The sequence below is a fragment of the Falco peregrinus genome, chromosome 2, assembly GCF_023634155.1.
Source record: "Falco peregrinus isolate bFalPer1 chromosome 2, bFalPer1.pri, whole genome shotgun sequence".
NCBI lineage: Eukaryota > Metazoa > Chordata > Aves > Falconiformes > Falconidae > Falco > Falco peregrinus.
The window spans coordinates 100,163,199-100,189,348 of record NC_073722.1 but is presented as its reverse complement, the minus strand read 5'-3'; the positions used below and the strand labels follow the sequence as shown (position 1 = coordinate 100,189,348).

Genomic DNA, 26,150 nt, shown 5'->3' with positions numbered 1-26,150 from the left:
ACGCTCGCGGTTCACAAGCACGTGTGCTCTCGGGTCCCCTGAGCGCCAGCGTGGCCCCTCTGTCTCCCCGGCACCCCTGCCTGGACCCCAGCCCCACCCCGTGGGTCCTTCACTCAGCAGCTGGTCCAGCTCCAATTTTGCTGGTGAATACACAGGCACACCCCACCCCCACGGTTTTGGGAGATACTCTCGCCCCCCCGCCAGACACGCAGGCTGTGACACAGGGTCCAGCTCCTGCTACGCAGAGCCCCTCCTTCACCTCGCACTGGTGTGTCCCCCCAGTACCTAGATTTGGGGACACCATCCCCACCCCATGACTGGAGGTTAAAGACCCCGCTTACTCCAGTAGCTGCACTGGGACACCACTCACTCCAGGCAGTGACACCAGGTCCCCTGAATCAGACCCAGGTCTCACCAGCAGTTGGCTCTTGGCCCTTGCAGCACACCCTCGCACTGGGCAGAGTGAGGCAAGGCAGACAAATAGTTTAAAAAAACATTTAATAAGAAAATATAAAAAGATAGGACAGACTGTGGTGATCAGGCACAGGGCCCAGCCAAACCAGCCCTGGTTTATACCTGAGTGGCCCCTTTTGTACCACTTTCTGCCTCCCCTTGTTTTGTTCCTCCTGCTTCCCCTTCCCATGCCCACAGGTCCTTTCCTGCACCCCTCCCAGCCCATGTCCAGGGTCTCCCTGGATCATACACTCAGCAGCTGGGAAGCCCAGGCAGATCATCCTGGAAGGGCCAGCCCCAGTGTGGTTTCTGGATAGCCAAGGAATTAGTGTGAGTGGTGATGTCTGGTCCCCTTCACTGCCTCCCTTGTCATCTGCTGGTCAGGTCTGTGTCCCTGCATGGTCTTGTTCCCAGCTTCCTCCTTTTCATACTATCCCTAGTTGCATTGAAGAGCGTCAACCCTTAACGGGGCAGAGACACACTCTTATAGCGTTATTCAGCAGCGATGTGCTCCAGGTTCAAGAGGAGGAATAAATATAAAGCAATACTTAAGACAGCAGTGTCATGGAGCATATGGTGAGGACCGCTTCACTCAACGCTCCCTGGAAGCTCCTTTGTGTTGCTGTTTCCACTTAGGCAAGTCTGAATTGCACTTGAGCTTGACCAAAAAAAACCTCTTAGATACTGGACACCAGAGCAGACTGCTGCTGCCCTGACTGGCGTGTTCAACAGCAGGAGGATGCCATCAGTGAAGGCATCTACATGATCCAGAAAGGAAGTGACTTTATGGATGCAAAGAATAGGATATAAAAATAATCTGCTGATTTTCTTTTGGAAGTAAAGTGGCTGTCATTGAGTCGGAGTTTCCCTGAAGATGCATGAACCTTTATCTAGTATCTGTGCTCTTTTTTGTGTCTTCTTTGGGAGGAGCTCCTTCACACAGCTGCTGCTGCTGGAGTCAGGATGTTTGTTTGCTCCTTCAGTGAGTTTTAGTCATTTGGGTAAATGAGACTGCAGAACGAGGGCAAGGTTTAATGTTAATATGGGTTCACATCAACATCTCTGGCTTGCTGTGGCTGGCACATGAGAAGAAGCCTTTGCAGACAGCTCTGCCTGGTAAAGCAGCTCCTCTCTTCCAGCTGTGAGAGGTGCCCGTGGACACTGAGGACAGGGAGGCTGAGCTGGAGGGATCTGTTGCGATGGGAGCTCCTCTGCTAGCAGCTGCATGGAGCTTCTGGAGAGGCAGAGGCCCTGTCTCATGGAAGTAGACAGGTCCAAGGTGTTGGCACTGGACCAGGAATCAAAGTGTCTTGTTCCAGCAGCTTCTCACCAGTCTCTGGCATGACACTGGTTGTCCAGTGCTGGCAGCTGAGTCAGCCAAGGAAGGCAGGCTTGAGACCGGACAGTTCAGACAGCTTATCGCTGCTTTGCACTGTGGATTTTGCCTTGAAAAGTGAGGATCCATATGCTGTTAAACCTGACTGCCCTTCTGTTGCTCCCGTAAGCTGAGAAATGGGAGCAAAAGTGGCCTGCCTTCCCAGGCCTAGTTGGACTTCTCCAGGTCTGCAATGAGGTATGGGTCTTTCTTCTGGAGGATACAGTAGAGCTGTTCCTGGGCCTCCAGCCCTTTCTTCTCAATAAGCTCCAGCAAAACCTGGTTCCTCCTTTGATGCGTAACTTGACTTTGCACCTCCTCTTCTTCTTCACTGTTGATGACGTTTACATCCCGTAAGTGTAGCAGAATGGTAGACAGCTGGCTCATCCTGGAGCAAAGCTCAGTCTTGTACTTCTTCATGAAGGCTGTGCCTAGCCGATACCAAACTCATGTTGCTGTGCTGCACATGGCCAGGCAGCCACAGCTGAGTGCCACGCTGCAGGATGTGGCATCCTAAGACAGTGGACACCATGGCTGTACACCCTGCCCCACAGCCACGTGTCTCCATTCCTCCACCAAGAAGGATGGGCACCCACTGCACCGGTGGTGGGAGCACTGGAGGCACAGCAAGGAAGGGGGCGGGAGCTGAGGGAGGTGAGGTAGGTGGCAGCTCCCATCAGCTGCCAGCAACTGTCCCCAGCTGGATTCCTACAGTGTCTGGGCATGAAGTTACTGTGCTTCCCCTGGCCCTGCAAGGTGAGGAGCTCCTAACTCAGAGCACAAGGTTGCTCAAGGCTCTGAAATCTCACAGGACTGCCAAGCAGTTTGTAAAGAAACAGAGCCCAGAAAGGCAGCCAATGCCAGCGGGGCACTGAGCAAGCTGCAGGTCAGTGCAGTGGGCAGCGCTGCTTGGCTTCTCCTCCCAAACCTCCACCCAGTCCTCCTACACAAGGCTGAAGTGGGCACACAGACAGGCATCTCCTTGTAGAATCATAGCATGGCTTGGGTTGGAAGGGACCTTTAAAGATCTCCTAGTCCAACCCCCAGCCATGGGCAGGGACATCTTTCACCAGACCAGGTTGCTCCAAGCCCCATCCAGCCTGGCCTTGAATGTGTCCAGGGATGGGGCACCCACAGCTTCCCTGGGCAACCCGATCCAGCATCTTACCACTCTCAGTGTAAAAGATTTCTTCCTTATGCCCAACCTAAACCTGCCCTCTTTCAGTTTAAAACCATTGTCCCTTGTCCTGCCCTTGCTCTTGTCTGCCACCCTACTCTCCTGGTGCTCTTGGGCAGATTGTAGGCCAATGTGGTGACTGCATGCATGGCCAGCAAAAAGAAGTAACACTGAAATGTCCAAATTTGTGTCTATCTGAGCCTATCTGCCTCAACCTGTGACTTAGCTGCCTGGGTGTCCTCTTGGATCTGGCCTTTCATTAGTAAGATGTGATGCAAGAGGTAATGATGAAGTGTTGTGGCCATGGAGAAATTAGGCTGGGAGAATACCTGTAGAACTGCTGGGCAGCATGTTGTTGTTACTGTATTTGAAGCAGGTGGAAAGCAAAGCCCCTTGGCCAGAAACTCCTGGAGTTGCTGTAAAGGTGGCCCTGCTGTCCCCTCTGCCAATGCCTGGTCGCAGGCTCCTTCCCAGGGACATCAGTCCCTTGGAAAATGCTCCCGTTCGGCACAGGGGCCATCAGCCGCCAGGCTGGCTGTATGGGATACAGCAGCTGTACCACCTGCTAGAACACTGATGAAATAGTGTTTGTGGACCATGAACTGTACTAGCTGCAGTCATTCTCTGTACCAACAGCATGTCTGTCCCCAAAGAAGGCAAACCAGTTTGGAAGGCCACCAGCACCATGCCACTTTACCCACCCACGTGGCACAGAGCATGCTGCCAGTAAGGGGGGAGCAAAAGTTTGAGGCTGCAGCTTTCAAGGCTTTTTGTCTAGAAACTATCATAAGGATGGGAAAAGAGGCTGATATCTGCTTTAAACCAGAGGCTGGTGAGCTCCAAAGAAATAGATTCAAACTCTAGGAATGCAGCTCTGAAACACTGTACTGACCTGAGAAGGTCTTGGAGACAGAGGCAGGAAGATTAATATCACCTGGAAGAGAGAGAGAGATCACTGAATATGCCGCCACTGAACTGACCGTGCCTAATCTTCCACGACACCTTCCTGAGGTGCCTAATTCTTCATGAAGCCTTTAGGTGTTCCTCCTGCTGTTCCTGCCCACCTGTGGAGAACTCAATAGAAGGTCCTGGGCTCTGCATGGCTGTAGGTGTTACTTTTAGGGGATGCTGCATTAGACTAACTATGAAGAGGTCTCAAGGCGTACTGAGCAGTACCATACCCTGTGCCTGTGAGATGCTGCTGCCTGCAGCTCCTCTGCCAAGCTTTCCCACAGGGGACCCCACCGGTGGGTGCTGCTGCCTGAAGTTAACAGTATGTGTGGTGGCTGCTGAGCTGGCCCAGCAGCAGCTGGGCAGAGAGGCGTGGAAGTGAGGTGCCTGCAGCTCTTGGAGCTGGGTGCACCTCTGTCCTCCCCGAGGACACGTGAACACGAGTCTTGGCACCCACCACTCCTAACCCTGCTCCTGCCTCCATCGTCTGCTGTCCTGACTGAAGTTCTACATGGGACCCGAGCCAGCACAGCCAGCCCTAAAGCAGAATAGCTGTAAGCAATGGTTTCTCGCTGCCACAAGAGAGCAGTCCCCACACCATCAGCAGGCTTGCTGGGTGCCATGTTTGTGATGTTGCTGTGAGCAGAGACACGTGATGAGGGCACTCTGGTCCACCTGGCCTTGCCCTGATCCTGTATGCTCTGGGCGTTGTTTCACACACTGCTGTTGCACTTAGCAAATCTAGAAGAGTAGTGCTGGCTGGAACATGTAGGTTTTTAAGATGCTGATTTTCACTAACATTTTGGTATTCTCCTTACCTTGTCTGCATCACAGAGTGTTTGCACTAGCACATCCATGGGTGTTCATTACATTAACAGGCTTTTAAAAATAAGTTAGATTTCTATGCAAACATTAACCAAGAGAACAGAGAGACACCAATAGTGCTGTCACGCTCTCTTAAACCCCAGCATCTGAAACTCTACATGAAATCTGAAGCTCCAGCCTACTGACATTGGGGTATCCTTTCAGATCCCTGTTCTTCAGTGGCCAGTTGCTGTACACACATGGTTTGCTTTCCCTGCAGGACAGGTGGATGATGACCACAAAATGGGTGAGGTCCGCTTGAGTGGTGCACCTCTGCTTTTGCTAAGGTGAATGAGCACCTGTAGGGACCTGCTGGTCCTACCTGATCTCAGTGATGCCCTCCAGACCACAGCGCCATTGCGTGTGTCTGTCATAAAGAGTCCAATTTCCTCTGCCATGTTCCTGATGTAGATCTCAACAAAGAGCTGCTGCTCCTTTGGACTCTTGTAGCAAAACGGCAAGTGTGCCTGTAATGGTAAAGAAACAAGTTGAGCCTCTCACTGTGGGGAGCTGCAGTGAATTCACACACATCATCCTGTGTTTCTTGGCCTTACCAGCAAGAAAAAAAGGAAGATGTACGTCAGGACTCTGCTGTTCTGCCAATATCTCAAATTTTGGTTGGAAGGGACCTCTGGAGTGTCTTATCTGATGTAACTCTCAAAGACAGACCAATGTCAAGTCTAGATCTGCTCAGCCAGCACTTTATCTAGCTGTGTACTCAAAAGCTCAAAGAGCAGAGATTCACCACCTTCTAACCTTCTCTGATGGCTGCATCTCCACCAAGTGATAAATTTTTTCCTAACATTCAGCCTTAAATTCCCAGGTTGCAACTTCACAGCTGTTACTGCTTTTGCCTGACACTGCCAAGAGCCTGGGTCTGTCATCTTCACAACTGCTCTTCAAGGCAGAGTGACCAGTTACCACTTGGTCAGTCCAGGAAGTGGGAAACCCAAACTCTACCTTGTGGCTCATGGGTTTAAGACTCTCTTGCAATTAACCTGAAGGCCCTGCCTGTCTGGGGCTGTGCTCAGCTCAGCAGAGGTTTGTAGCTGCAAGGGGGAGTGATGAATAAGCTGGAGGGAGGGATGCCTTTCAGAGGAACCTGGAAAGGCTGGAGAACTTAGCTGGCAGGAAGGTCATGCAATTTGGCAAAGGTAAATGTAGAGTCCTGTGTCTGGGATGGAATAGCCTCACACCAGACAAGAGCCTGAGCTCTGGGTGGACACAGAAAGCAGCTTCACAGGGAAGAACTGATGGGAGTCCTGGTGCGCATGCAAGCTGAACAGGAGTCAGTGGTGTGCCCTGGCAGCAAAGGCAGTCTGCATCCCCAGGCTGTATTAACAAGACCACAGCCAGCACAGTGACGTCAGGGATTCTTTCCCTCTGTTCAGTGCTTGTAAGACCACATTTGGGCACCAGCTCCAGTTTGGAGCTTCCCAGTACAAGAAAGACATGGACATCCTGGAGCAAGACCAGCTCCAGGCTGGAATGCACGATATGCAAGCAGAAGCAGAGGGAACTGGGTTTGTTCAACACAGAGAAAAGAAAGTCACGGGGAGGACTGATCACTGTCTCTAACTGTGTGAAGGGGGACTAAAGAAAAGACAGAGCCAGCCTCCCAGAGGTGCACAGTGATGTGACAAGAGGCAGCAGGCACAGGCAAACAGAGCACAGCAAGGGAAATTCCAATTAGATAACAGGGGAAAAAAAACACAAGGAAGGTGTTACAACACTGGACCAGAGACTCAGAGAGGCTGTAGTATCTTCATCCTGGGAGATATTCAACCTTGACTGGACATGGCCTTGAACACCTTGATCTAACTTCAAAACTCACATGCTTTGAGCAAAAGGTTGGACCAGAGACCTCCTGAGGTCCCATCCGACCTAAGTTTCTGATTCCCTTTTCATGGTGGAGTGCAGACCTATGAAAGGAGATTTTCATAACCAGCCGTGAACATGCCATTGGACTGTCAATCAGCTGCTCTCAGGATGTCCCAAGTTTCTGTCTAAAAGAAGTAACCACAAGGACTAAATGGCCAAATCTTCCCAGATTTTCCCAGCCATTGCAGTCTGATTGCCAGAGGGCATGGTGCTCAAAGTCAGAAATCCTCAAATGGAGTTTCAACAGAGAAAGAAATCATGTCACATCCTCATGGCATAGAGAGAAAGTGTCTTTCCAGTTCTGCTGCTAAGCTAAAGGAAACTCACTGCAGAGGAGAGGAAGATGAAGGACTTGGGACCACACCTGAGTCAACACCTCTGAAATTTCTTCTTGATATGCAGCTGTGGTAAGTCCAACAAGTCCTACATCATGCTTTCTGCCCTAAGGGAAAACAAATGCAGCCCCTTTTGGGCTTTGGTGTGTGCTCCCTGCTCTTTCTGGGGATGCGTATCGTGAAATACCTTTGCCACTTGTAAACAGTACAGCTGCCTGCACCTCTGGCTCTGGGGCCTCATGAGACAGATTCTGGTAGCAGAATATGGCTGAAGACAGAGACTTCTATTTTCTATTTCACTTTAAAAAAACAAAAGGGAACAATCCCACTTACTTCAGGCATTATCACCACAAATTTTGTACTGATCACCTGGTAAACGCAGCCAAAGAACAGAGGGTTGAGTGGAGGAGGCTTGGGAATAAACTTTGAATTCCAATTCCTCTCTTGTTTTTCAATGGCCTGTAAACATCAAGCATTGTTTTTCAGGAAGGAAAAAAGAAAACAAAACAACCAGAGCTGTGAATTTGGGGTAGCCCTTGGAAAGTCAAGAAGAGAGTAGCCCAGTCAGAGCAGACTACTGGGTGTGCATCACAGGCAGTGCTGTGCCGCAGGGGCTGGCAGCTCCCGCTAGCGCAGGCAGGAGCCTACCGTGTGCAGACAGGAACGTGGGCAGCGTAAAGCACTGCCACTCTGAAAGAGGGTAAGGGCTTGCACACAACAGAGAGCCACTGGTGTGCAGCCACCTATTGTCATGCCTGGCAGTCACCAGCAAGTCCTACGTCCGCTCTGTGTGGCAGAGCAGCCCGTGCCATGGCTTCGCTCATGCTAGGACATGCAGTCCTGGACAAAAACACAGAGATTCCTGGAGGCATCCATTAAAGAGGATAGTGGAGGAGGCAGGAGCAAGGATGCTGTCCTGTGGTGGGAGATGGGGGACACAGGACCATATGTGAATCAGATGCTGGTGGCAGAAAAACTGGGAGGCATCTCTGCTTATCAAATACAGTCCCCGCTACTGCAGCCACCCTAGATATCCTTTTTTAACCCAGAAAAGCTCCCTCCGTCTTACCTGCTTCACAGAGTTGTCATCTGGGATCAGGTAGAGGTGAAGAGTCGTATTTGCAGCATTGAGCTGCTGAAAGATCAGCACCAAGGAGTGCATAGGGAGTGAATTTAAGTTTGAACGTAACTTCCTCCAAAGCACCCCAAGCAGTGAGAAGCTGGGATTCTCCAGGACTGCAGAGAAAGCGATCAGTCTGGTTGGTTTCTTCAGGGTCATCCTCTCAGATTCAAAATGGGCAATGGAGCATAGGCTGGTATTTACACCTTCTGCAAGAGACAGCAAAGGCACTGAGGTTCTGGCTAGTCGTCCTGGTACCACCTCAGGCTGCCTCCTCTTTAAGGCTTTAGCAGCAGAAAGAAGACATACGTCATACACAATGACATGCTCTGCTTTAAGTCCCATGTGTGTCCTGGGCTTTTGGGGTCTGGCAGGGAGTTGCAGGCCTTTGGCAATCTTCCTGCAGGCTCAGAAAACTTCGTATCTGGAGGTGACAGCTTGGGACCGTGAAAATTGTCAGACTGCACCCATGCAGCATCCTGTATACAAGCATCACACCACCACACACCAGGGAGGCAGATGGTTGCTGTGTGGTGATTCACTCCAGTTTTTGGTCACCAGAACAGCCCAAACATTCTGAGGTGACATCCCTAGGGATGACTGGGTCAGAGAGCTCTGCTGACAGCCAGTCACCTGGATTATCTCTGGAGCACACTTAGCTGTTAACCTGACAGATTAATATAATTACAACATTTGGCTTAGCACAGCGGTGTCAGTGAAGAGTGTGTAGAGCCACTTCTTGACTGACATGGCTGCTTGCTAGGCCCTGGGTGGGAGATGGAGCCATGGAACAAGAAGCATGCTCTGTTTTGGAAGAGGACATGGATTTGCCAGAAGAGTCCCTCAGCCAGCACACCCAGTGCCTGGGTCAGGGCCCCCCAGCACAGGGGACTGGGACTCCTCTGCACACTCTGCAGCCCAGCCATGGGTGCTGGTGCTCCTCCTCCACTCATTAACAGTGGTTCATTAAAAGCACTAGAGTGCAGAGAGCTCAGATCCAAGCCCTGTGACTCCTCATGTTGCCTGAGTGAAAATGGACAATTTCATTCCACTTGCTGTTCTGCCTGGGCCAGCTCTGACCTGTTGCATCCCACCCCAGAGTGGTCCAGCCTGTGAGTGGGCACAGCCGGCCAGCTCCTGTCCCAGTGGAGCCAAGCAGAGGCGGACATTGCCATCCACAGCTGCCATAGATGCAGCAGAGGGCTGAGAAACTCTCCAGGAAAGCCTGGGGGCTGATCTACAGCTGGATTGGGGTAGTGTATGGGGGTCGTCACAGTAGCTGGGAGGAGAGGGCAGGCAAGGAGGAGCTGGTGGTGTGGAGCAGGAGCGGGGGAAGGGACCACTGGAAAAGCTTGATAGAAAGTGAGAGAAGAATGAAGGATACCTTCAAGGCAAAACAGAGGAACACAAGGGAGTACAGGGGACCTCAGAGGGAAGGGAGAATTTGGCCCTGTCTGGAGACACATCTATAAGGAGCTGGATATGTCGCCAGGGTGGGGAGACCCAGGTCCCTGCAGCTGTTGTACCTGCCAGGCAGATGAAGTGGGGGAGATACACCGTCTGCACGACCCTGGGCTGCACCTCAATGTGGAAGAGGGGTCCAGCGGGCATCCATGTTTCCTGGTCAGCCTTGCTCAGGTGCTCAGTCCAGGTGTCATATCTGTAGGTGATGGTCACTTCTGAATTCACTTCAAAGCTGAGGCCCGTGATGGAGCACTGGAAGATGCCTGCACCAGGGAGGTAAGCTCTGCAGGTGGGAGAGAAGACAGGCTTATGCCACCTGAGACAGGGCTTTTGAAAGGTGCTCCCACTACCCGACAGCTCTTACCGGTACCCAGTGTGGAACTCGGAAAAGTCTTTGATTATCTCCGGCATCACTTTTGGAAGATTCTGCAACAAAAGTGTGGACAGTTTGGGACTGAATAGGGTGTTCTGCACTGGGTGCTGCTTGCAGGAGACACGCTGGGATTTACCATGAAGCACAGTGTAGCTTGGCATGGGAGTTTGGAGCCTCGCAAGCAGCAGCAGGGGATCAGTAGCAGCTGCCCGCTGCCCAGAATGCCATCACTCTCATCAGTGAAGAGGCCAGAAAAATCATTGACTGGCAGCTCCTCTGCCCTGGGATCCAAAACAAGCATTGGCCATGTCTGAGGCTCATGACCCCTTTTACATGGATCCCCATAGCAGTGCCCAAAAGTACCCTGCACACAGGCACAGCAAAGAGGACTGATTAAGTAGATGCCACTGGGGTGGGGAAGGCATCAGTTAGTCCATACATCCCCCAAGCATCTGTAGGAAAGATAACAGGTGGACACACAGCAGCTTGAGAGTCCCAAACTACATGTTGCACCTACTCATTTTTAGGATTTATTTTGCAAGTGGGAATTCCAGATAGGAAAGTTTCCATTTCCTGAGGGAAAAAATATTGTTGGCTGCTGACTTTCTTGTGAGTGAAGCCTGGTCTATCCCCCCTCTGCCATGGTGTATCAGCAGAGAGGACAATGGCCACAGGCAGATGAAATTCAGCAGCGAGAATAAAATGTGGGTTGCAAGGAAGTGGAATTTGTCTTCCCACAAACTTGAAAACTGGGGCAGCCTGTGCTGAGTTAGCATAGCAAATGGGACCGGACTTTTCCAGAGGATGCAGAATTCCTGTGAATAACAGGTTTTGAAGGCACATCCAACCTCCCAGGTGACAGCCAGGGTCAGTCCCAGGTATCCTGCTGTGCCATTTCCTTTGGGTGTGACAGTGCCCTGCCAGGACCGGCAAAGCCCTTACCTCTACCATGCAGCAGCAGAACTTTGCCGGCCGTGGTGAGGCCAGGTTCACGCAGCGATAGCTCTTCTGCAGAGGGAAACATAGGGGAAAGCACTCGCAAGTTGTATTTCTCTCCTCCAGCTGTGCTTGACTGCTGGAGTCAGGAGGAGGGGTCTTCTAAGAGCAGGAGCAATATCCCCGGCATCAAGTGTAGCACTGGCCCTGCTCCCCACTCCTGCAGGGGGGAAATAGGCTGGTGCAGGAGCTGTGCCTGCCAGACCTGCCAGCATGGTGGGATCCCCATCCTGGGACTGAGGGCAGTGTCGACCAGCTCCTACCACCCAGAGAGGTGCTGTAGTGGCAGTGGGCAATGTCAAGCCTGCCGCCCGCAGGGGGGTTGCAGACTGTGAGCCCACATGCTACAGCTGTGCTTTCCTCCCCAGCCCTGTGGTGCAGCGCTCCTTGCTCAGGCACCCCAGCCTCAGGCATTGTGTCTTGCAAGACCTCACCTCTGTGCTCCTCGAGGCCTCGTCTGTCGGAGGTTTGTGAAAGCCTACCAACAGCGCCTGTGGGGCTAAGCCTGTGACCAGAACAACAAGAAGACGTCATTTTTGCCTCATATTTGGGAGAAGAAGCCATCCTCAAACAGCCTTCACCCACCCTTCCTGACCACCTTAGCCACACTGGTCCCCTCATGTACCACTGCATGCTCCCACAGCTACCACAACTTCCATGTTCTCCTCCACGAACTGTAGCTGGGACACGCTCACCACCATCCACTGAGCTGGGGTCCTACGCTCATCACTGTGCAGCTCCACCAGCCCTGATGCACCAGGTTGTCAGTGAGGACCAGGGCATGACCTTACCTGAAGATGCAGATGCATAGTCAACATACCCACCACCACCTCGCACTGCAACAGCAAGACAAAGCAGAGGAGACCTCAGGAGACAGGTCATGTCCAGAGGAGTATCCCAGCCTCTGCCCACCCTCTCCCTCTTCTTCACGCCTTTGCTGTGAAACCTTTTGTTGCTGGTTTGTGCCCACTCGCACTAAGCTGCCAGTGCCAGGAATCCCACCCAGCTGCCCATCCCAGGAAAGCAGCACACTGTGGGGCTGAGAACACACTCCCAGCTTCCACCTCTCCATCCCTCCCCACTGCCATGCAGAAAGCAGATTTCTTGCTCAGCTTCCAGGTCCAAAGTCCTTCCTTTCCCTCCTGCCTTCCTCCCACCTTCCAGTGCAAGTACACTCTGGTAGCTCCCAGGTGCACACACAGCTGCAGCTGCCTTGCCCCTTCCCTCCTGCCTGCGGTCCTGGCCAGGGGTCCTTCCTCAGGAGACACCCCAGTCTGCACCCACTCCCCGCTCTTCACCCACCTCCCCCAGGCCACCCTGCACTTACATCTTTTTATACAGAACAAAGAGCTGTTGGGTGTGATGTTATACTGTCGCAGGGTCATGTCATCCACCATAGGTTGGCCATTGTAAATCAGCCTCACTCCGTCGGGGGTCAGGGAGGCGTCCCATGCACTCAGCTTGGCCTTAAGCTCGTGCACACTGTCGTCCAGAGACACTGGCACTGCAAAAGATTTGCTATTCTGAATCCTAATTATGACGGAGAACTTGCCGGGGCTGTCAGCTGTGGGCTGCTGCTCAGCCATGGTGTCTCTTCCAGCTATTGCAGAAGATCTGAGTTCCGGGTCTGTCATTTCCTAAGAAACCGAAAGCTCTGGATGACGTCAGGGCTGGCCTGCTGTCAGAACATTTTCGTGCCTCAGCTAAGCACTCCTCCTCCTGCCCACAGCTCCTGCCTGCACCTGGCTTTCTTCCTTGCCTGCACTGGTCTTTCTGCCCTGCCTGCCTGGGCTTTTTTCCCTGCCTGCACCAGGCTTTCTCCCCTGGGCTGCTCCATTCGCACAACCTCCTTCCCTTGTTACCTCCTCTTTCCCCTTCTTTCCCACCCGGCTCCTCTTCCAGAATTTCCTTCCCCGGGGAAGGCGGGGAAAGGCAGGCTAGGGCTGTGCAGGCAAGGGCAGAGCTTTTTCCCAAGGGAATGGTGCAGCAGTGGCTTGGATCCAGCCTAGAAAGCAGGTCTGGGGGTGCCAGAGAGTCGCCTGCTGGGTTACAGGGTCATGCCAGTGCCTGTCCTTCACCTTCTCCCCAGCACATCCCTGCCCTCCCTTTCCTGCCAGCTCCGTGTGTGTCTGGGCTGGGCAGGACACAGCTCTGCCAGCCCCAGGCTGTGTGTTGGGACCAGCCTGTCCCCGTTCCTGCAGTGCTGGTGGTGGTGGGGTTTAATTTGGGGGTGGTGAGAGGAGCACGGCTGCAGGTTGTTGTCTCCCTGATCCCTGCAGAGCTGGCAGGGAGCTGATGGCAGGCAATGTGGTGTGCAGCTGCCTGGCACTGCTGGCATGGCCCTGTCAGCCCCCCTCAGTGAGTACCGCACCGCCCCCACTGCCCCCACCAGCAGCCCCAGGATGGCTGAGCACTCTGCCACGTGCCCCAGGGTCCCCAGGGCAGCCCAGGAACCAAGCAGGAGGGGCAGGACCTGCCAGCAACCTTAAGGGTTCCCTCTGCCTTGGCAGAGAGGGAACGAGGACATTTCAGCAGCTGACGCTGTGGTCCAGGCAGTGCTCAATGTAGGAGCGGTGTAAGGGTGATGGAGCCAGTGCCCAGAGCGCAAGGCTGCCCTCCAGGAGATGGCAATGATGGGGTCACACACTGCCCAACAGCTCTGTGGTATTTATGGGGAAGGGAGGGCCCACAGCCATCCCTCAGGACTCAGGCTGCCCACACACCCTGCCATTATGGGTCCCTGTTCTAGCCCAGTCACCCCATTGCAGTCATAGCCGCGTCTCCTGCTGTTCCTGGGGCAGTACAGCCCCACAGTGCTGCTGGTGTCTCACCGTCCCACCCCTGGGTGCAGTGAAACAGCCCCAAATCTTGTACGCCTGTAGTGTCAGGCAAGCCTGGCCGCCCGTGGCTCACCAACAGAGCTCACTGTTGGGATAATTCCCTGCAAAGCAATTTAATGACTCCTTCCAAGGCCCAATCCTTGCTGTTTGCTTGGCAGCTGCGTGGGAGTGCTTTTCCACACCAGAGGTCAAAAATCCTGCATGCTGGGTAGGGAAACAGAGGTGGCCGTGGGCTGCCACAGGTCTCTGCTGCCAGCAGCAGTGAATCTTGTGGGATGAGCTCTGCACCATGCCCCAGCCAGGCACAGCACCAGGTGTGGAGATGCTCCTGCTCCACTGCCTGCAGACGTACCCAGACCTGATGTCCTTTCTCCTGCCTTAAAATGGAGGCAGCTCCACGAGGATGCACAGCTGCTGTTGCAAAGCTGTGGAGGCATGTGGCTCCCTGGAGCTCCTGCATCTGCAGGCTCCATCCGTGGGTAGTTTTTTTAACAGCAGTGAAACCCACAGCAGAACAGCCTAGTTCAGCCTCTTGTCTCGTTTGGAGCATGGAGCAAGGAACTAAAGCCACACATCGGAAGGCAGTGAACAACCTGGGCAACCTCAGGGGGTCTTACAGTCAGAGTGTAAGACAGCAGTGACCCAAGACAATCTCTGAGGGAGAAAAGACCTTCCTCTGTAGCCAGGGTGGTCTCAAAAGTCATAGAAGAAAAATAAAGGACGTAATTGGGGCACACAATAAGATAAGGCTCACAGAGGTGCAGACACTCTGCTGGAGAGAGATGATGGAGAAGGAAAATAATTTACTGGGGAGAACAGAAAGGTGCCAGGCAGGCAAGAGGAGGAAGAGATCCCTGCCTCCAAGGGGAGAGCAGAGGAGTGTAAAACCAAAGAAGGAAAATGTGAAACAAGTGATCTGGGAAAGGATGAGGCAGGTTATTTCCAAGAGGGCAGGGATGACCGCGGCTGCCGGCGGCGATGCGGTCCCTGCTTGACCAGGTGGGAACAGAAACGCCTCTTTGGTGCCCGGGGCCACCATGGCCACCCACGCCACGTGTGCCCGGGCCGTGGGACGGGCCGGCGGGGACACCCGCGCTCCGCTGCCGCTGCCGGGCCCCGCCCCTCCGCTCCCCCGCCCCGCCCCTCCGTCCCCCCGTCGCCCCGCCCCGCCCCGCCCCGGGGCGGCCGCGCTCCCGCCCACCGCCCGCCCCTGCCGTTACAGCCCAGGTAAGCGGGGGGGGCTGCAGGGACCCGTCCCGGGGGTTGTCCCCGGGGGGGACGGAGCGGTGGTTGGAGCGGTCCCGGTGTGGGGCCGCTGCCCGTAGCTCTGCCCAGGACCGCATCCGCGCCCCCGGGCAGAGCGAGCCGCCGCTGCCCCCCGGCGTGGGGGTACCGGGGGTGCCGGGGGCGCCGGGGGCGAGGGGCGCCGGAGCGGACCCGGAGGCTCGTCTGCAGCGGGAGCTGCCGGTAAGGCCGGGGCTGGGGGCGAGGGGGCCGTGGGCCGCCGCAGCGGCGCGGAAGCGCTGCTTGTTTTCGCATCTCTTGGGATGCAGCGATTGCTTAAGGATTCCGAGGGGGAAGAAAAAAAACCCCAGGGGCTGCGATTGCTGTAGGGGAACAGCCGCGTTTCTTCTGAACCTCCGGTTTTGGGGTCCCTGTCCCCCTCCCCCAGCGTGTATTCCAAGTTTGTTTGTCCCAGTTTTGGGGGACTGTCATCCCACCGGGGCAAACGGCCCCGGTTTCACAGCCCAGCAGCCGCGGGGGCTGGCAAGATGCCGGCAGCCCGAGCGGTTACAGTGCAGGTGCAGATCTGCCTTCGCGTGAGTGCGTGGGTAAACGGGATCAGCAAAAGTGTGGGTAACTGCACGGTCTCCTTTGAGAGGGAACATCCAATTCTGAGTGCGGTGAACAGAAGCTGAAATTCGGTGGTGGTGTTCTTTAGCTCTTAGTCTTGGAAAGCATTGCTGTGATAAACTTCTTTTGCACTGCGTGCAGCTTCCGTAGGGAACACGGTTTTCTCTTGTGCCGTCATGAACTGGCAGTGAGAACCAGCAAAAGGAGGACTTGGCTGCCCATAATAGAGCGAATGAGAATTAAAACTCGTTTGTGTTGTGAAATGTTTTGATTTTTGCAGTCTGCACCTGGGGTGAATTTTCAGCATTTGCACTTTTTATTGCCATAACTTTGAGATCTGAATAAAATCTCATGTTTAATTATTTCCAATCGAGCTTGCAGAGGACGTGTTTGGAGGGGTGGCAATGACAGTGCTGCTGGGTGAGCCTTTAACCCGGAGCCTGTGAACTGCTGAAGCAGCAGCCAGTAAAGCAATAGTGGCTAATTGTAGGCTGACAGTGTTCCTGCTGCGCTTCTTCGGGAGCTGGCGGGGCACGTTAAATGGCAGCTTTGTAGCTCTCTGTGCTGCTGCTGACACAAACTCCTGGTGACAAGGTGACAAAGTGAAGTGTGCCAGGACGCATCCCTCTCTGTCCTCCGTGAGAGTGAGCTATGCAGCTCACTGGCGGGGCTGTGAGCGGCTCTCAGCTTCGTGCAGCTCAAGTGAGTTTTGTTTCTGTTTCTTGAGGCCATCCAGAAGCAAATCACCTGGCAAAGCCAAACCCACTGTTTGCACCAGGGGAGTGCAAAGCAGATCTTGGTCCTCGCCAGAAAGCAGCTGAAGAGGTAAAGGTTTGGTGAGGAGGGGTGTGCTGAGGAGTGGGCAAGGGCTGAGGACTCCCAAGGAAGCAAGGTGGTGGAAGGAGCAGTAGGGGAAGGAGGAGAGCGGTGGGGCACTGGTGGTGTCAGAGTCGCTGGGTGTCAGCAGCTGGGGGACCCCCAGAGTGGGGTCCAGGCAGCAGAGTTGGGTTGAGTGTGGAAACAGCAGGAACCTGAGAGCAGGAGGGGTGGGCAGAGGGTAGGAGGAACTGGCCGGAGAGCTGTCCAGGGGGAAAAGGGGGAGTGAAGACCTTGATAGGTAAAGGGGAGGCTGGGGTGCTGGGGAGGGGAGAGAAGGGGGTTCCTGTGCAGCAGTGTGACAGTGTGGGTGCAGCATTCTCGAGGTGGAGGGATGGGAGGCAGCTACAGTAAGGAGGGTGTTTTCCTCCCTGCGGGGCACCCCATGCTGGGCGGCCAGTCTGTGCAGGTGCTGGGGAGTTGTGGGAGCCCCGTGTTCATCCTTTGTAGTGCAGTTCCTTAAAAAAATGATAGCTTCAGGATGGACACCCATCTATTTTCACCCCAAAATTATTTTAAAAATACAAGTTTTCCCTGCCCTGAAAACATCATCCTCTGTCATGCTCTCTTTTGTGTGACTTGGGTGTCTTCTCACTGACTCTTTCCAGGCTTTTCTTGTGGTGGGTGAACCCTGTGCACCTCCCCCGGGTCAGGGCCACTGCATTTTGTCCTGATAACAAAGAGCACATAGCACGGTCTGTGGGGTGCGGGGAAGAGCCTTGGGGACCCTAGATGCTCTGGCTATGCCTGAGCTGTGCTCAGAGTCCCGTATCCAGAGGAGAGACCTGCTTTCCTTGGCAGCAGAGCCCAATTTATCCTGGAGATGGGGCAGTTTGACTCTGCTGAGCCAGACCTCGCAGGGAACTGGAACTCCTGATGCTAAACTGGGGAGTTTCTCCTTGTTGTGGGCTGTGGCAGCTTGGCTGTGCCCAGGGTGGTGCAGCAGGTGGAGAATAAACGTGGGCAGAAAGGGACACTGCAGGCAGCTCAGGGTGTCAGCAGGACTTTGTGCCAGCAGCTGCCTTGGTTTTTACTGGAGTTGCTCTCTGCAGGTCGGTGGAGATGGCAGGAAGGTGCCTGTAGGCTGGGTGACACTGTAGATGCGGCTGTGCTCAGGCAACAACCAGACCACAAATGCTGTCTCACCACTGCCTGCTCTGTGCTGTGGTGAACGCAGTCTGTGCACTGTGGAGTCTGCGCTGGCTCCTGCTCTGCCAACCTGTGCTGGGATGCACTGGGACTGTTTCCAACCGGTGGCCCATGAAGACTGGCCGCTTTTGTGGAGGGAAGCATGTCAGCTGTGGGAAGGTGCTGTTGGGCTGGAGCCTGGTCCCTGGCGTGGCTAGGGAAGCATGGCAGGGGTACTGAGGGTCATGCCAGGGGTACGGGGGGCCAGGAAGGTACTGGAGCAGAGGCAGGTGTGCTGGCCACTGGGCTGGAGGGACTCTTGGGATCCACCTTAGATATTTTTATTAATGGCCTCAGCCCACAAAGCAGCAGATGCTTCTGAAACTTGCTGAGGGGGCAGAGGTGAGATGCATCGCTGGTGGCTGGAGTTGCCCCACTGATACAGATGGAGAAGTGGAGCATGAGGCTGTGCACAGGAGGACAGAGAGTGAAACAGGAGCTGATCTTCAAGATATGATGGAAGAGAACAGTCTGGATGTGCTCATCAGACACAGGGGGACGTGCAGTCACCACTCTTAAATATTTCTAAGATTGCTGCACGAGCCATGGGAGGATGTGGTGGAGGCTGGTGGCCCACTGCATAGTTCTGACAATCACCGGTGGGAATCAAACTAGAACAAATCCCCAGAAAAGAGAAACAGGCAGCCCTTACCATAGGAGGACACCAGGAGTGTGATGTGGGGGGGCGGCTGGCGGGGTGGGGGGCGGTATGTGGTGAGCCAGGGTGTGTATGTACCTGGCTGGGATGGAGCCAGACAGGGTGATGCATGGTGCAATGATGGGGCTGGGAGTCGGGTCTGCTGCTGGCTGTCCATGCCCAGGGTGAGGAGGTGGGTGGGAAATAAGGGCTCTGGGTCCCAGGGAAGTTCAGGACCCCGTGGGCAGGGGAGGTGCCCTGCGCCCAAGGGGTGGCTCTATGGGGGCTGTGCTTTGTGGGACCTGCCAAAGAGGCTGTGGTGGGGTTTGTGCTTCACTTTGTAGGGTGTGTCCGAAATAGGTCTGTTGCTGGGACTGCTCCATGGCTCCTCCTGGGCCTCATGTTAAAGACAATATTTTGCATGTAAGGAGAACTGGCAGGGAGGCAGCTCTGCGGTAGATAGGGTACGTTTTTAGGATCAAGCGTTGTTATTTTCCACAGCGGGACCAGAGCCGGAGCCAGCTCTTCCCTGCAAGTATGGAGAGTGCCACCAGATGCTCTGAGCCTGCAGCCGCCCCCTCCCCTTGTGCTCCTGCTCGGGAAGCGCAGCCTGCAGAGCCAGGTCTCACTGGCTAGAAAAGGCCCACGGTCCTCCTTGCTCTGCAGAGCAGGCGAGGCTCTGTGCAGGCAAGCAAGCCTTCCAGGAGATGTGGAGCTGCTGTGTGTCCTCTGTTCCCTGGCATGCCTGGTGTACATGGCATTGCATGCTGGTAGGTGAGAAACCAAGGAGCACAGGGCAGATTGTGACCAGGCTTGCAGATAGGAGAGTTTTGTTTTCTTATTTTTGAAGATCGATTCTGTCCAGGATGAAGCGTTCAGATGGATAACCAGCCATGTGCGACAACCAGCCAGAATCTCTCACCTGAGCAGTAAGTGTGTTAGAAAAAGGCTGTTATTGATAGACATCAGGGACCTTCCTAAAACTCCAGGTGTCTGGTTGGGATGGTATCCCCGAGTACAGGTGTCTCCATTGATGTCATTCTCCTGGCCATAGGGCCTTCTCTCAGACCTGGGTGCATTGCGGCAGCTGGTGCCATCTAAGTGTGCAGAGAGCACAAGGGTTTTGGTGAGGCCTATTTTAGGAAAGAAATGACTCTGACATGGACTCTTCAGAGACATCCATGAAGGATGTCCTGAGAAGAAAGTGATGAGTTCTTCAAACAGTGGTAACATCGTTGTGAGTCCCAAAATTATCTGCAGTAATTGATAATGCTTCTGAAGGACAAGGTTCTTGAGGCAGACATAGGCATATGTTTGCAGATGACAAAACTTGAGATACAATGAAAAGAAAATTTTATTGTATGCAGGGGCAGTTAAAAAACAACAGCTCCTGTTGAGAGTGGAGCTGTAGGACATTGCCTTAGAAGACCTACGCTACAAATGTCCAAAAACTAGAAAAACAAAGCTGCCACAGAGGAGAAGTGGGAAGATCATGGACACAGCTGGACTCCTGGTCCTGCAACAGCAGGGAATCTCTGGCAAGAAATGGCCCTGAGGAGCCCTGGCAAGGGGCCATGCTCAGTGCTACAGAGGAAGGGAAAAAAAAATCCCAGGGACCTGTGCCAGTCTGCCCAGGGCAAAAAATTCCTCCTTGACCTCAGAACTGGGTATCAGCTGTTTCCTGAGCATGTGAGCAAGACCTGCTGCCCAGACCCCAGGGTTGCTGTGGCTCCACAGGACACCAGCACTGCTCAGCCCCTTCCCTCCCTCCCCTGGAGGCATCTCAGGGGCTTCCAGGCATGGCAAAATACCCGAGAAGTGACAGGCCTGGGAGAAAAGATGTCATTCCCAGTCCCTGCAGGAGACCATTGGGTGCTCCAAACTGTTGAGAGAGTGAACATCTTTGAACATTTCCACTTCCCATTTCTAATGGGTGCTGCATCTAGCAATGGGAAAGGTGTGGATGGGGAGATCTGGGGTGGTCTCCAGCTGCCACGAATGGATTTTCTTGTTCTTTGTAGACCATCATGTCTCAGCTTTTTCCACTGATACTCATTTAAAAAGGCCTGGTACCATTCCGGACCCTCAAATGTTAGTGGGTTTTATCATGTCATGAATGGCATTGGGTCCATTCTCCAAAGCTTAGGGCAGGATTAATGTTAGATCCAGGTTGGTATCACACCCTGTGCAGAGCTGGAATTGGATTAGATGACCACTGGTGACCTTTCCCAGCCTAAACTCTTCCATGATTCTGTGGCTACACAACAGCTCTTCAGTGCAGTGCTCTCAGGTGTGGGATTCAGCCTATTGCCTGCAAGGCTGAAATGCAGCCTGTGATGCCTGTTATTAACAGCTGCAGGACCTCCTGCTGCAGGCACATCAGCCTCCCAACCTCTTCCCAAGTGTCTTGGTGCCCTTTTGGTGAATGCTGGACATGCCGTGTGTATGGCAAGGAGGACATCTTTGAACAGCAGAGGAGTGACATGCAGCTGCCTGGGCAGAAGGTGCAGAGCAAGAGGTGCCATCCTGATAGGAGATGAAGGCCAGCGGGGTCATGACCACAACCATATTGGGGCTGCCATATTGCCCTCCCCGTGTTAAAAGCTGCCGAGTGGGGTCAGGTCTCTTTGGTAGGTCTTTTATCCCACTTTTCTTGGGAAGCAGGCATCCCAGGGGCCCATCGTTCCTGCCTTCTCCATTGTGGGTTTATTCAGTCCTCTAAATTAAGTTCTTCCTCGACCTTGGGGAAGGTCTCTTCCTCATCCTGAGGAAATTGCTTCCTTAGGAGGTAACTCTTGCTGACATCTGCTTTGAGATCCTGGTGTGTCCTGGAAGAGATCTTCTGCATCCTCACTCATGTGAACTTTGGCTTTCCATGAACATGCAGCCCTTTTCCTCCAGACTGCTGATGTCAATGTAGAGACAGAAGTCATCTCCTTGGGAACAGAGTGAGTCCCAGACGTCCCACTTGGTCACAGTGAATTCCAGTGGCTAATCAGAAATCTCCTCAGAGATCTTCCAGGCACTCTCCCAGGTTTCATCCTAGGGCTCCCTCCAGGTTTCCTGCAGAGCACTGCAAAGAAAGCAGAGTTGAGCTGTGATGGAGATCTGTGTGGAGCAGAGAAGCCTGTTGATCCCTGCCAGCACACAGGCCTTGGAGCCTGGTTTGCTGGACCCACAGCAGACATCATGCAGGCATTTCCAGCTGTGGGAAGGAACACGTCCAGGCAGTGGTACCTGGTGAACCTGTCCCCAGCAGAAATCAAGAGAGGAGGAAGTCTGGCTGAGCACGTGATCCTGAACTGCCTGGGAGACTGGAGGCTGGTTGCTGGTGGTGGCAGGATGCTCCCATTGTTGCCTGGCTGCCTTGGATGGATGGTCATATTCTTGAGCTCTTAGAACTTGGGAACCTGAGCTGTGCCCCCGGCAGCCCCAGGGTTGTCTTGAGTCTAGCCCAAGAGGAGGATAGGGCAGTGGAGGAGATGCAGCTGTGGGAGGACTGGGGGCTGTGCCCCTGCAAAGCCTTGAGGACCTGGGATTCTAAGACCCAGAGGTCAAGATGTTTCTTGTTCTGGTAGCCACAACCAGTATCCTTGGGAGCTGTCAGCTGTTCTAGCATCTTTGACTCCTCCATCCTCAGGCCCTGTGGGCCCATGGTCCAGCCCTAGTGCAGGCTCCTTTCCCTGGGAGCAAGCGGTGAGTCAGCACCACAGCCCTTGCCTTCTCTGGCCTCACACCCACCAGTCCCTTGTGCAAGGACATCACATCAGTTTTCTTCTTGCTGACATTGTGAGCCCTCACATCACTGAGGAGAGAAGATGGGATATGATATGGGGAGGCAAGATGTGGGGGCCAGGGCTTGAGAGCAGGGGATCAGTAGGGTGAGGAGGGGGTAAAGCTGCCCTTGGAGGTGGCAGGACCCCCCTCTCAAAAGATTGGCCAGGGTGCTGGGGAGGACACCAATGGGCCAGGGGTGGGGGCTTGTGCTGGGCAAGTGGGAAAAGGATGAGAAGCAGCCCTCTCTCCCCACTTCTCCCTCTGGTGGCATGCGGGGCTGACTTGGCCAGGGTCAGCCGGCAAGGGGCAACTCGGCTCGGAACAACATCCATAAAAATTTGAGGGCGCAGCTAAAAGCTCAGTGTGGAGATCTGGAGGAGCCAGGAGGGGCCACAGTGGCAGCTGGTGTCCGCATGTACCAGGGCCTCCTTCCATAGCAGGTGAATCATGGCTGAGGTGACCCTGTGAACAGTGTCGTGAGTGTCCATGCTCAGTGCTCCAGGTGGAGAGGTCTCCAGCTGACACACCCAGCCGGAGCTAGCTTGGATTGCAAACTGGTATGTCTGGGAGATGCCCATGTCACTGGGCACAGCTCAGTGCTCAGACACGTGCCAGATCTCCAGGCAGGCAATACAGAATTAGTCACAGCAGCAAAGCAGATGCTGACTGTGAGATGTTGCCGTTGAGTATGATGGACCTTGGTAGCCAGGTGATAAAATGGCACTGTTGCAATAAACACAAACTAATGCTCAGGGGAAAAATACTAGTTTTACCTATGACATATTGTATACTTACATACTTAACCATGTTACCATTTGGAAAAGATTTTGGAGTCGCAGCAGAACATTCAATTGAAATAGGAGCCTGGGGCTTTAGCAGCGAGCAGAGAGTAAATACAGCGCTGTTAATAGCACCGTCAGTACTGCGCTGTCTTTAAAAAACTGTGCAAGCTCTGGATCCTGATCTGTGCATGGGTTGCCTGAACCTGGCAGGAAACATGGGCTAGAGTCACCATGTGTCTGCCTTGTTCTTGCCTGCTTGTGGCACTGTCAGAGTGCTGCTGGCCACTGCCAGAGAGGTGGACATCTGGGCTCAGCTGCATGGTCCTTCTGGTTTTATGTACCTTACCTGCAGTGAGAACTTGATGTTGCAATATTGCAGTTTTACTGCCTTGCAGTGGAAGCGCTTGGGGTTAGTAGCTCTGGATTGTTTTCTACATTTCTCATGTTGGATCGGTTTCCATGTTTCTTCTGTGTGGGAGCAGGGTGTATGCTCTTAGGCAGTGCTCTCTGTGGGTGATGCTGGAGCCCTGTTTGCATACAGCCTGTTGCAAGGCTGATTCCCCATTCACGCAGGAGTTTTTAGAGATGGGATAGTATGTTCCTCAGCACCACAACCGTTGCCTCATATTTTGATGAATAGCTCCTTGTTGCCCAATTTGAGCAGATGCTGAAAGTGTTCTTGTACAGCTGTGAAGCACAGATCGATTTGTTCAAGGAACAGATTATGAACTGGTTTACTGAGGCATGAGCATGACCTTGTATAGGTCAATCCATTACCCTTCAAGAGCTAGCAAGGTTTTACAGGTGATCCTGGGTTCAGTTACATCACATTGTGTATGAGCTTTTTTCCCTTTCCTAGCAAAGGGGGGATTTTGGCTATGACTCTGTCAGGATCCAGCTCCAGATCAGTATCTCTGGATGCCGCTAGTGGTGACACGATCCCATTGTGTCTCATGAGTCAGTCTGGCAGGTCAGCTTGGTGCCTTTCTGCAACCAGCTGAGTCTTGGGTGACTTTCTGAAACATCTCTATGTGCTTTCTGGGACTGAGGCTGTGGGCAGCCAGACAGCTTCTCCTTGGGTAGCAGCAGCTGAAATTCTACTAAGAACCTTTTGGCTTTTGCCTGGTTAACTCCAGGAGCAGAGGAGGGACACCCAGAAACTGTCCACCATGCTCTGCTCTGCTCTGCTCTGACCTGCTCTAGGGGGTTGTGGGTGGCTCAGTCTGTAGGAGCACACTGGGCAGGCATCACCTTCAATACTTGTTAGGCTGAAGGCTATGTTTTTGGTAAACAGTCGGGCCTTGTACTTGCTAAGTTCCTTTTACAGATTTAAATCTTTCTGGTGGGCACACTTGGGTTAGGTTAACAGGGTCTATTGGAATGTTTGGTCTTGTTGGAGTTCGGACGTTAGTTCGTCTGTTAATAATGTTTGGATGTAAGCTTGTGCCCGAGAGGGAGTGGGCTACCTAGTTAGTCATTTTAGCATTAATTCTTCTATTGTTGATAGATTAACCTGCTAGGTTGTAAGGGATTCATGTTGGTTTGGGATTTTTTTGTATGAAGCTTTGACGCACTCTTTGTTGGTGGCTGCTTGAAGGCCCAGGGGGACCATCAGTGGGGAAAGTAAGAGATGCGAAGTGGGCCTGAGGGAATGGCTTCAGATTGCCGTCTTCAAGGTCCAAACAAAGCAAAGGCATCTCAGGGAGGGAGCTTTGGCATCCCTCCAGAGTCCCTTGTAAAACCAGCCAGACCAGCTGGAAACCAGTCCCAGGGCCATCGGACTGCACATGAGCATCTCTGGGGGGTCTGGAGAAGATCTAGGCATCCTCTGGTGAGGCGCATTTGGGAGCAGCCCTTCTGCCATCTACCACACTGCCTGCCCAGGTAGTTAGGGGTCCTTGCTGTGCCTCCCCTACGTGTGCAGCATCCCCAGGGCTTGCTCCAGCGCTGCTTGGGCACTGCCTGCCTGAAGCATAGCCCCATCCTGCTGGCACAGCGTTCACGTTCTGCTGCAGGAAACCCACTGCCAACGGCTGCTGCAGCTTAGCAGGGGGTTTGGTTGGCTCCTGGGCTATCGTGGACCTCAGAGCAGGCTGGTTGCCTTCCAGAAGAAAGCCCAGCCCCTGTGTAGGTGACATTTCAACTTACTCTTCACTCTCCTTTGTGTGGCTCATGCTGTCTCATTGGCACGTTCCTCTCACAGCGGCACCTGATTTTAGTATGGACTTACACAGGTGCAGGTTTACCTTTCCTTTTGGCTTGAGGCTGAGAAATTCCTGGATGTGCCCTCCAACTCATCCCCCCTCCCCCACCTGCTCCTTTTTGGCTCTCACCTCCCATCTCCCTTTTTGCCAGTCTTTGCATGTTTTTTTGATTGTATGTTTTACACTAAATTATTGTCCTGTATCACTGACACATCAATGGCTTGAGATTCTGTTTTTCTGATACAAAGCTGTTTTTCTTCCTGCCAGTTTTGGCAAAGGGCCATACAGCAGTTACTGCATGTGACTCCTCTGCTCCGTTTTCCCCCTGCGCTCCTAAATCTCCCTCTGCATTTGTGCACCTTCTTACATGGCATTTTTTTTGCATTTGCTCTTGCCTAAATTTTGGCGTGCTGCTTTCCTTGGATGCTCTCGTGAGAAGAGTTCTTGGCTCTTCCCTGCTGCATTTAATTTTCCCCCTTTGCAAATAAGCTTGTTTGGCAGCTCCACACACATCTCATCACTCTTTGTAGTCTGCAGGCAAGCCTGTGTGGTTTTTTGTCCTCTTACTGTATTGTCTGTCCCAGGCTGGTACCCCTCAGTGCCCATTATCAAATGGCAGGTGTCTGGTTTACAAGATGTGGTGAGGCACCACTCTCCTGTTCCTCTGTAGCCTGGGGTACTTATTCCACATGCTTCAGGCTTTGAAGGTGATCCTGCGATTCACCTGGGACTTGGTGCAGGTCACACCATATGCAGCAGAAGGGGAGGCTGAAGGTGTGTGGGAAGGACTGTGTATGTTTTGGAGGGATGTAGTTGAAAACAGGGATGTGTCCAGATGCTTTGCATTGGTGCTTAAGTAAATGGGAGGAACTGCAGTGTCTGGTGTCTGCTTGCTGGCAGTTGTTTTTCCTTCTCATCAGAAAGATCTTGAGGCGCTTTCTAAGCTGCAGAAAAGCCTACTTTGCCTGTGTTAAAATATCCTTTGGAAACGGTTTTAACTTCC

At 53.4% G+C, this 26,150-nt stretch overlaps 2 protein-coding genes across 7 annotated transcripts in view; one reads left to right on the top strand and one right to left on the bottom strand.

The window, feature by feature from the left end:
* Positions 1-481: 481 nt before the first annotated feature.
* LOC101917546 (caspase recruitment domain-containing protein 8-like) lies at positions 482-12,636 on the bottom strand. Of its 3 annotated transcripts, none has more exons than XM_013305238.3 (11): positions 12,317-12,632; positions 11,781-11,825; positions 11,424-11,494; positions 10,936-11,001; positions 9,985-10,046; positions 9,683-9,903; positions 8,106-8,386; positions 7,370-7,495; positions 5,143-5,287; positions 3,898-3,939; positions 482-2,259 (listed from the first exon to the last, which is right to left on the bottom strand). In XM_013305238.3, exons 1-11 carry the CDS (start codon positions 12,621-12,623, stop codon positions 1,997-1,999), a joined length of 1,629 nt encoding a protein of 542 aa, XP_013160692.2. In that variant the 5' UTR covers positions 12,624-12,632; the 3' UTR covers positions 482-1,996. The 3 variants fall into 3 exon arrangements, with proteins under 3 accessions (XP_013160692.2, XP_013160693.2, XP_055651306.1); XM_013305239.3 differs by having other exon boundaries at positions 8,106-8,365; positions 12,317-12,629; XM_055795331.1 differs by lacking the exon at positions 482-2,259 and adding an exon at positions 2,266-2,577 and having other exon boundaries at positions 12,317-12,636.
* A 2,434-nt stretch (positions 12,637-15,070) lies between these two features.
* The window catches only part of AIFM3 (apoptosis inducing factor mitochondria associated 3), a 53,705-nt gene continuing 42,625 nt past the window's right edge, over positions 15,071-26,150 (top strand). For all 4 annotated transcript variants that reach the window (XM_055797577.1, XM_055797579.1, XM_055797578.1 and 1 more), the window contains exon 1: positions 15,071-15,296. The gene's annotated coding sequence lies outside the window, so the exon portion shown is untranslated. The remainder of the gene's footprint in view (positions 15,297-26,150) is intronic.

Bases quoted from the DNA above. Each gene is read 5' to 3' on its own strand.
- LOC101917546 (XM_013305238.3), bottom strand. From the start codon at position 12,623: ATGACAGACCCGGAACTCAGATCTTCTGCAATAGCTGGAAGAGACACC. The intron at 11,495-11,780 runs GTAAGGTCATGC...TTCTGGTCACAG, and splicing joins CTATGCATCTGCATCTTCAG to GCTTAGCCCCACAGGCGCTG. The intron at 9,904-9,984 runs GTAAGAGCTGTC...TCCCACCTGCAG, and splicing joins GAGTTCCACACTGGGTACCG to AGCTTACCTCCCTGGTGCAG.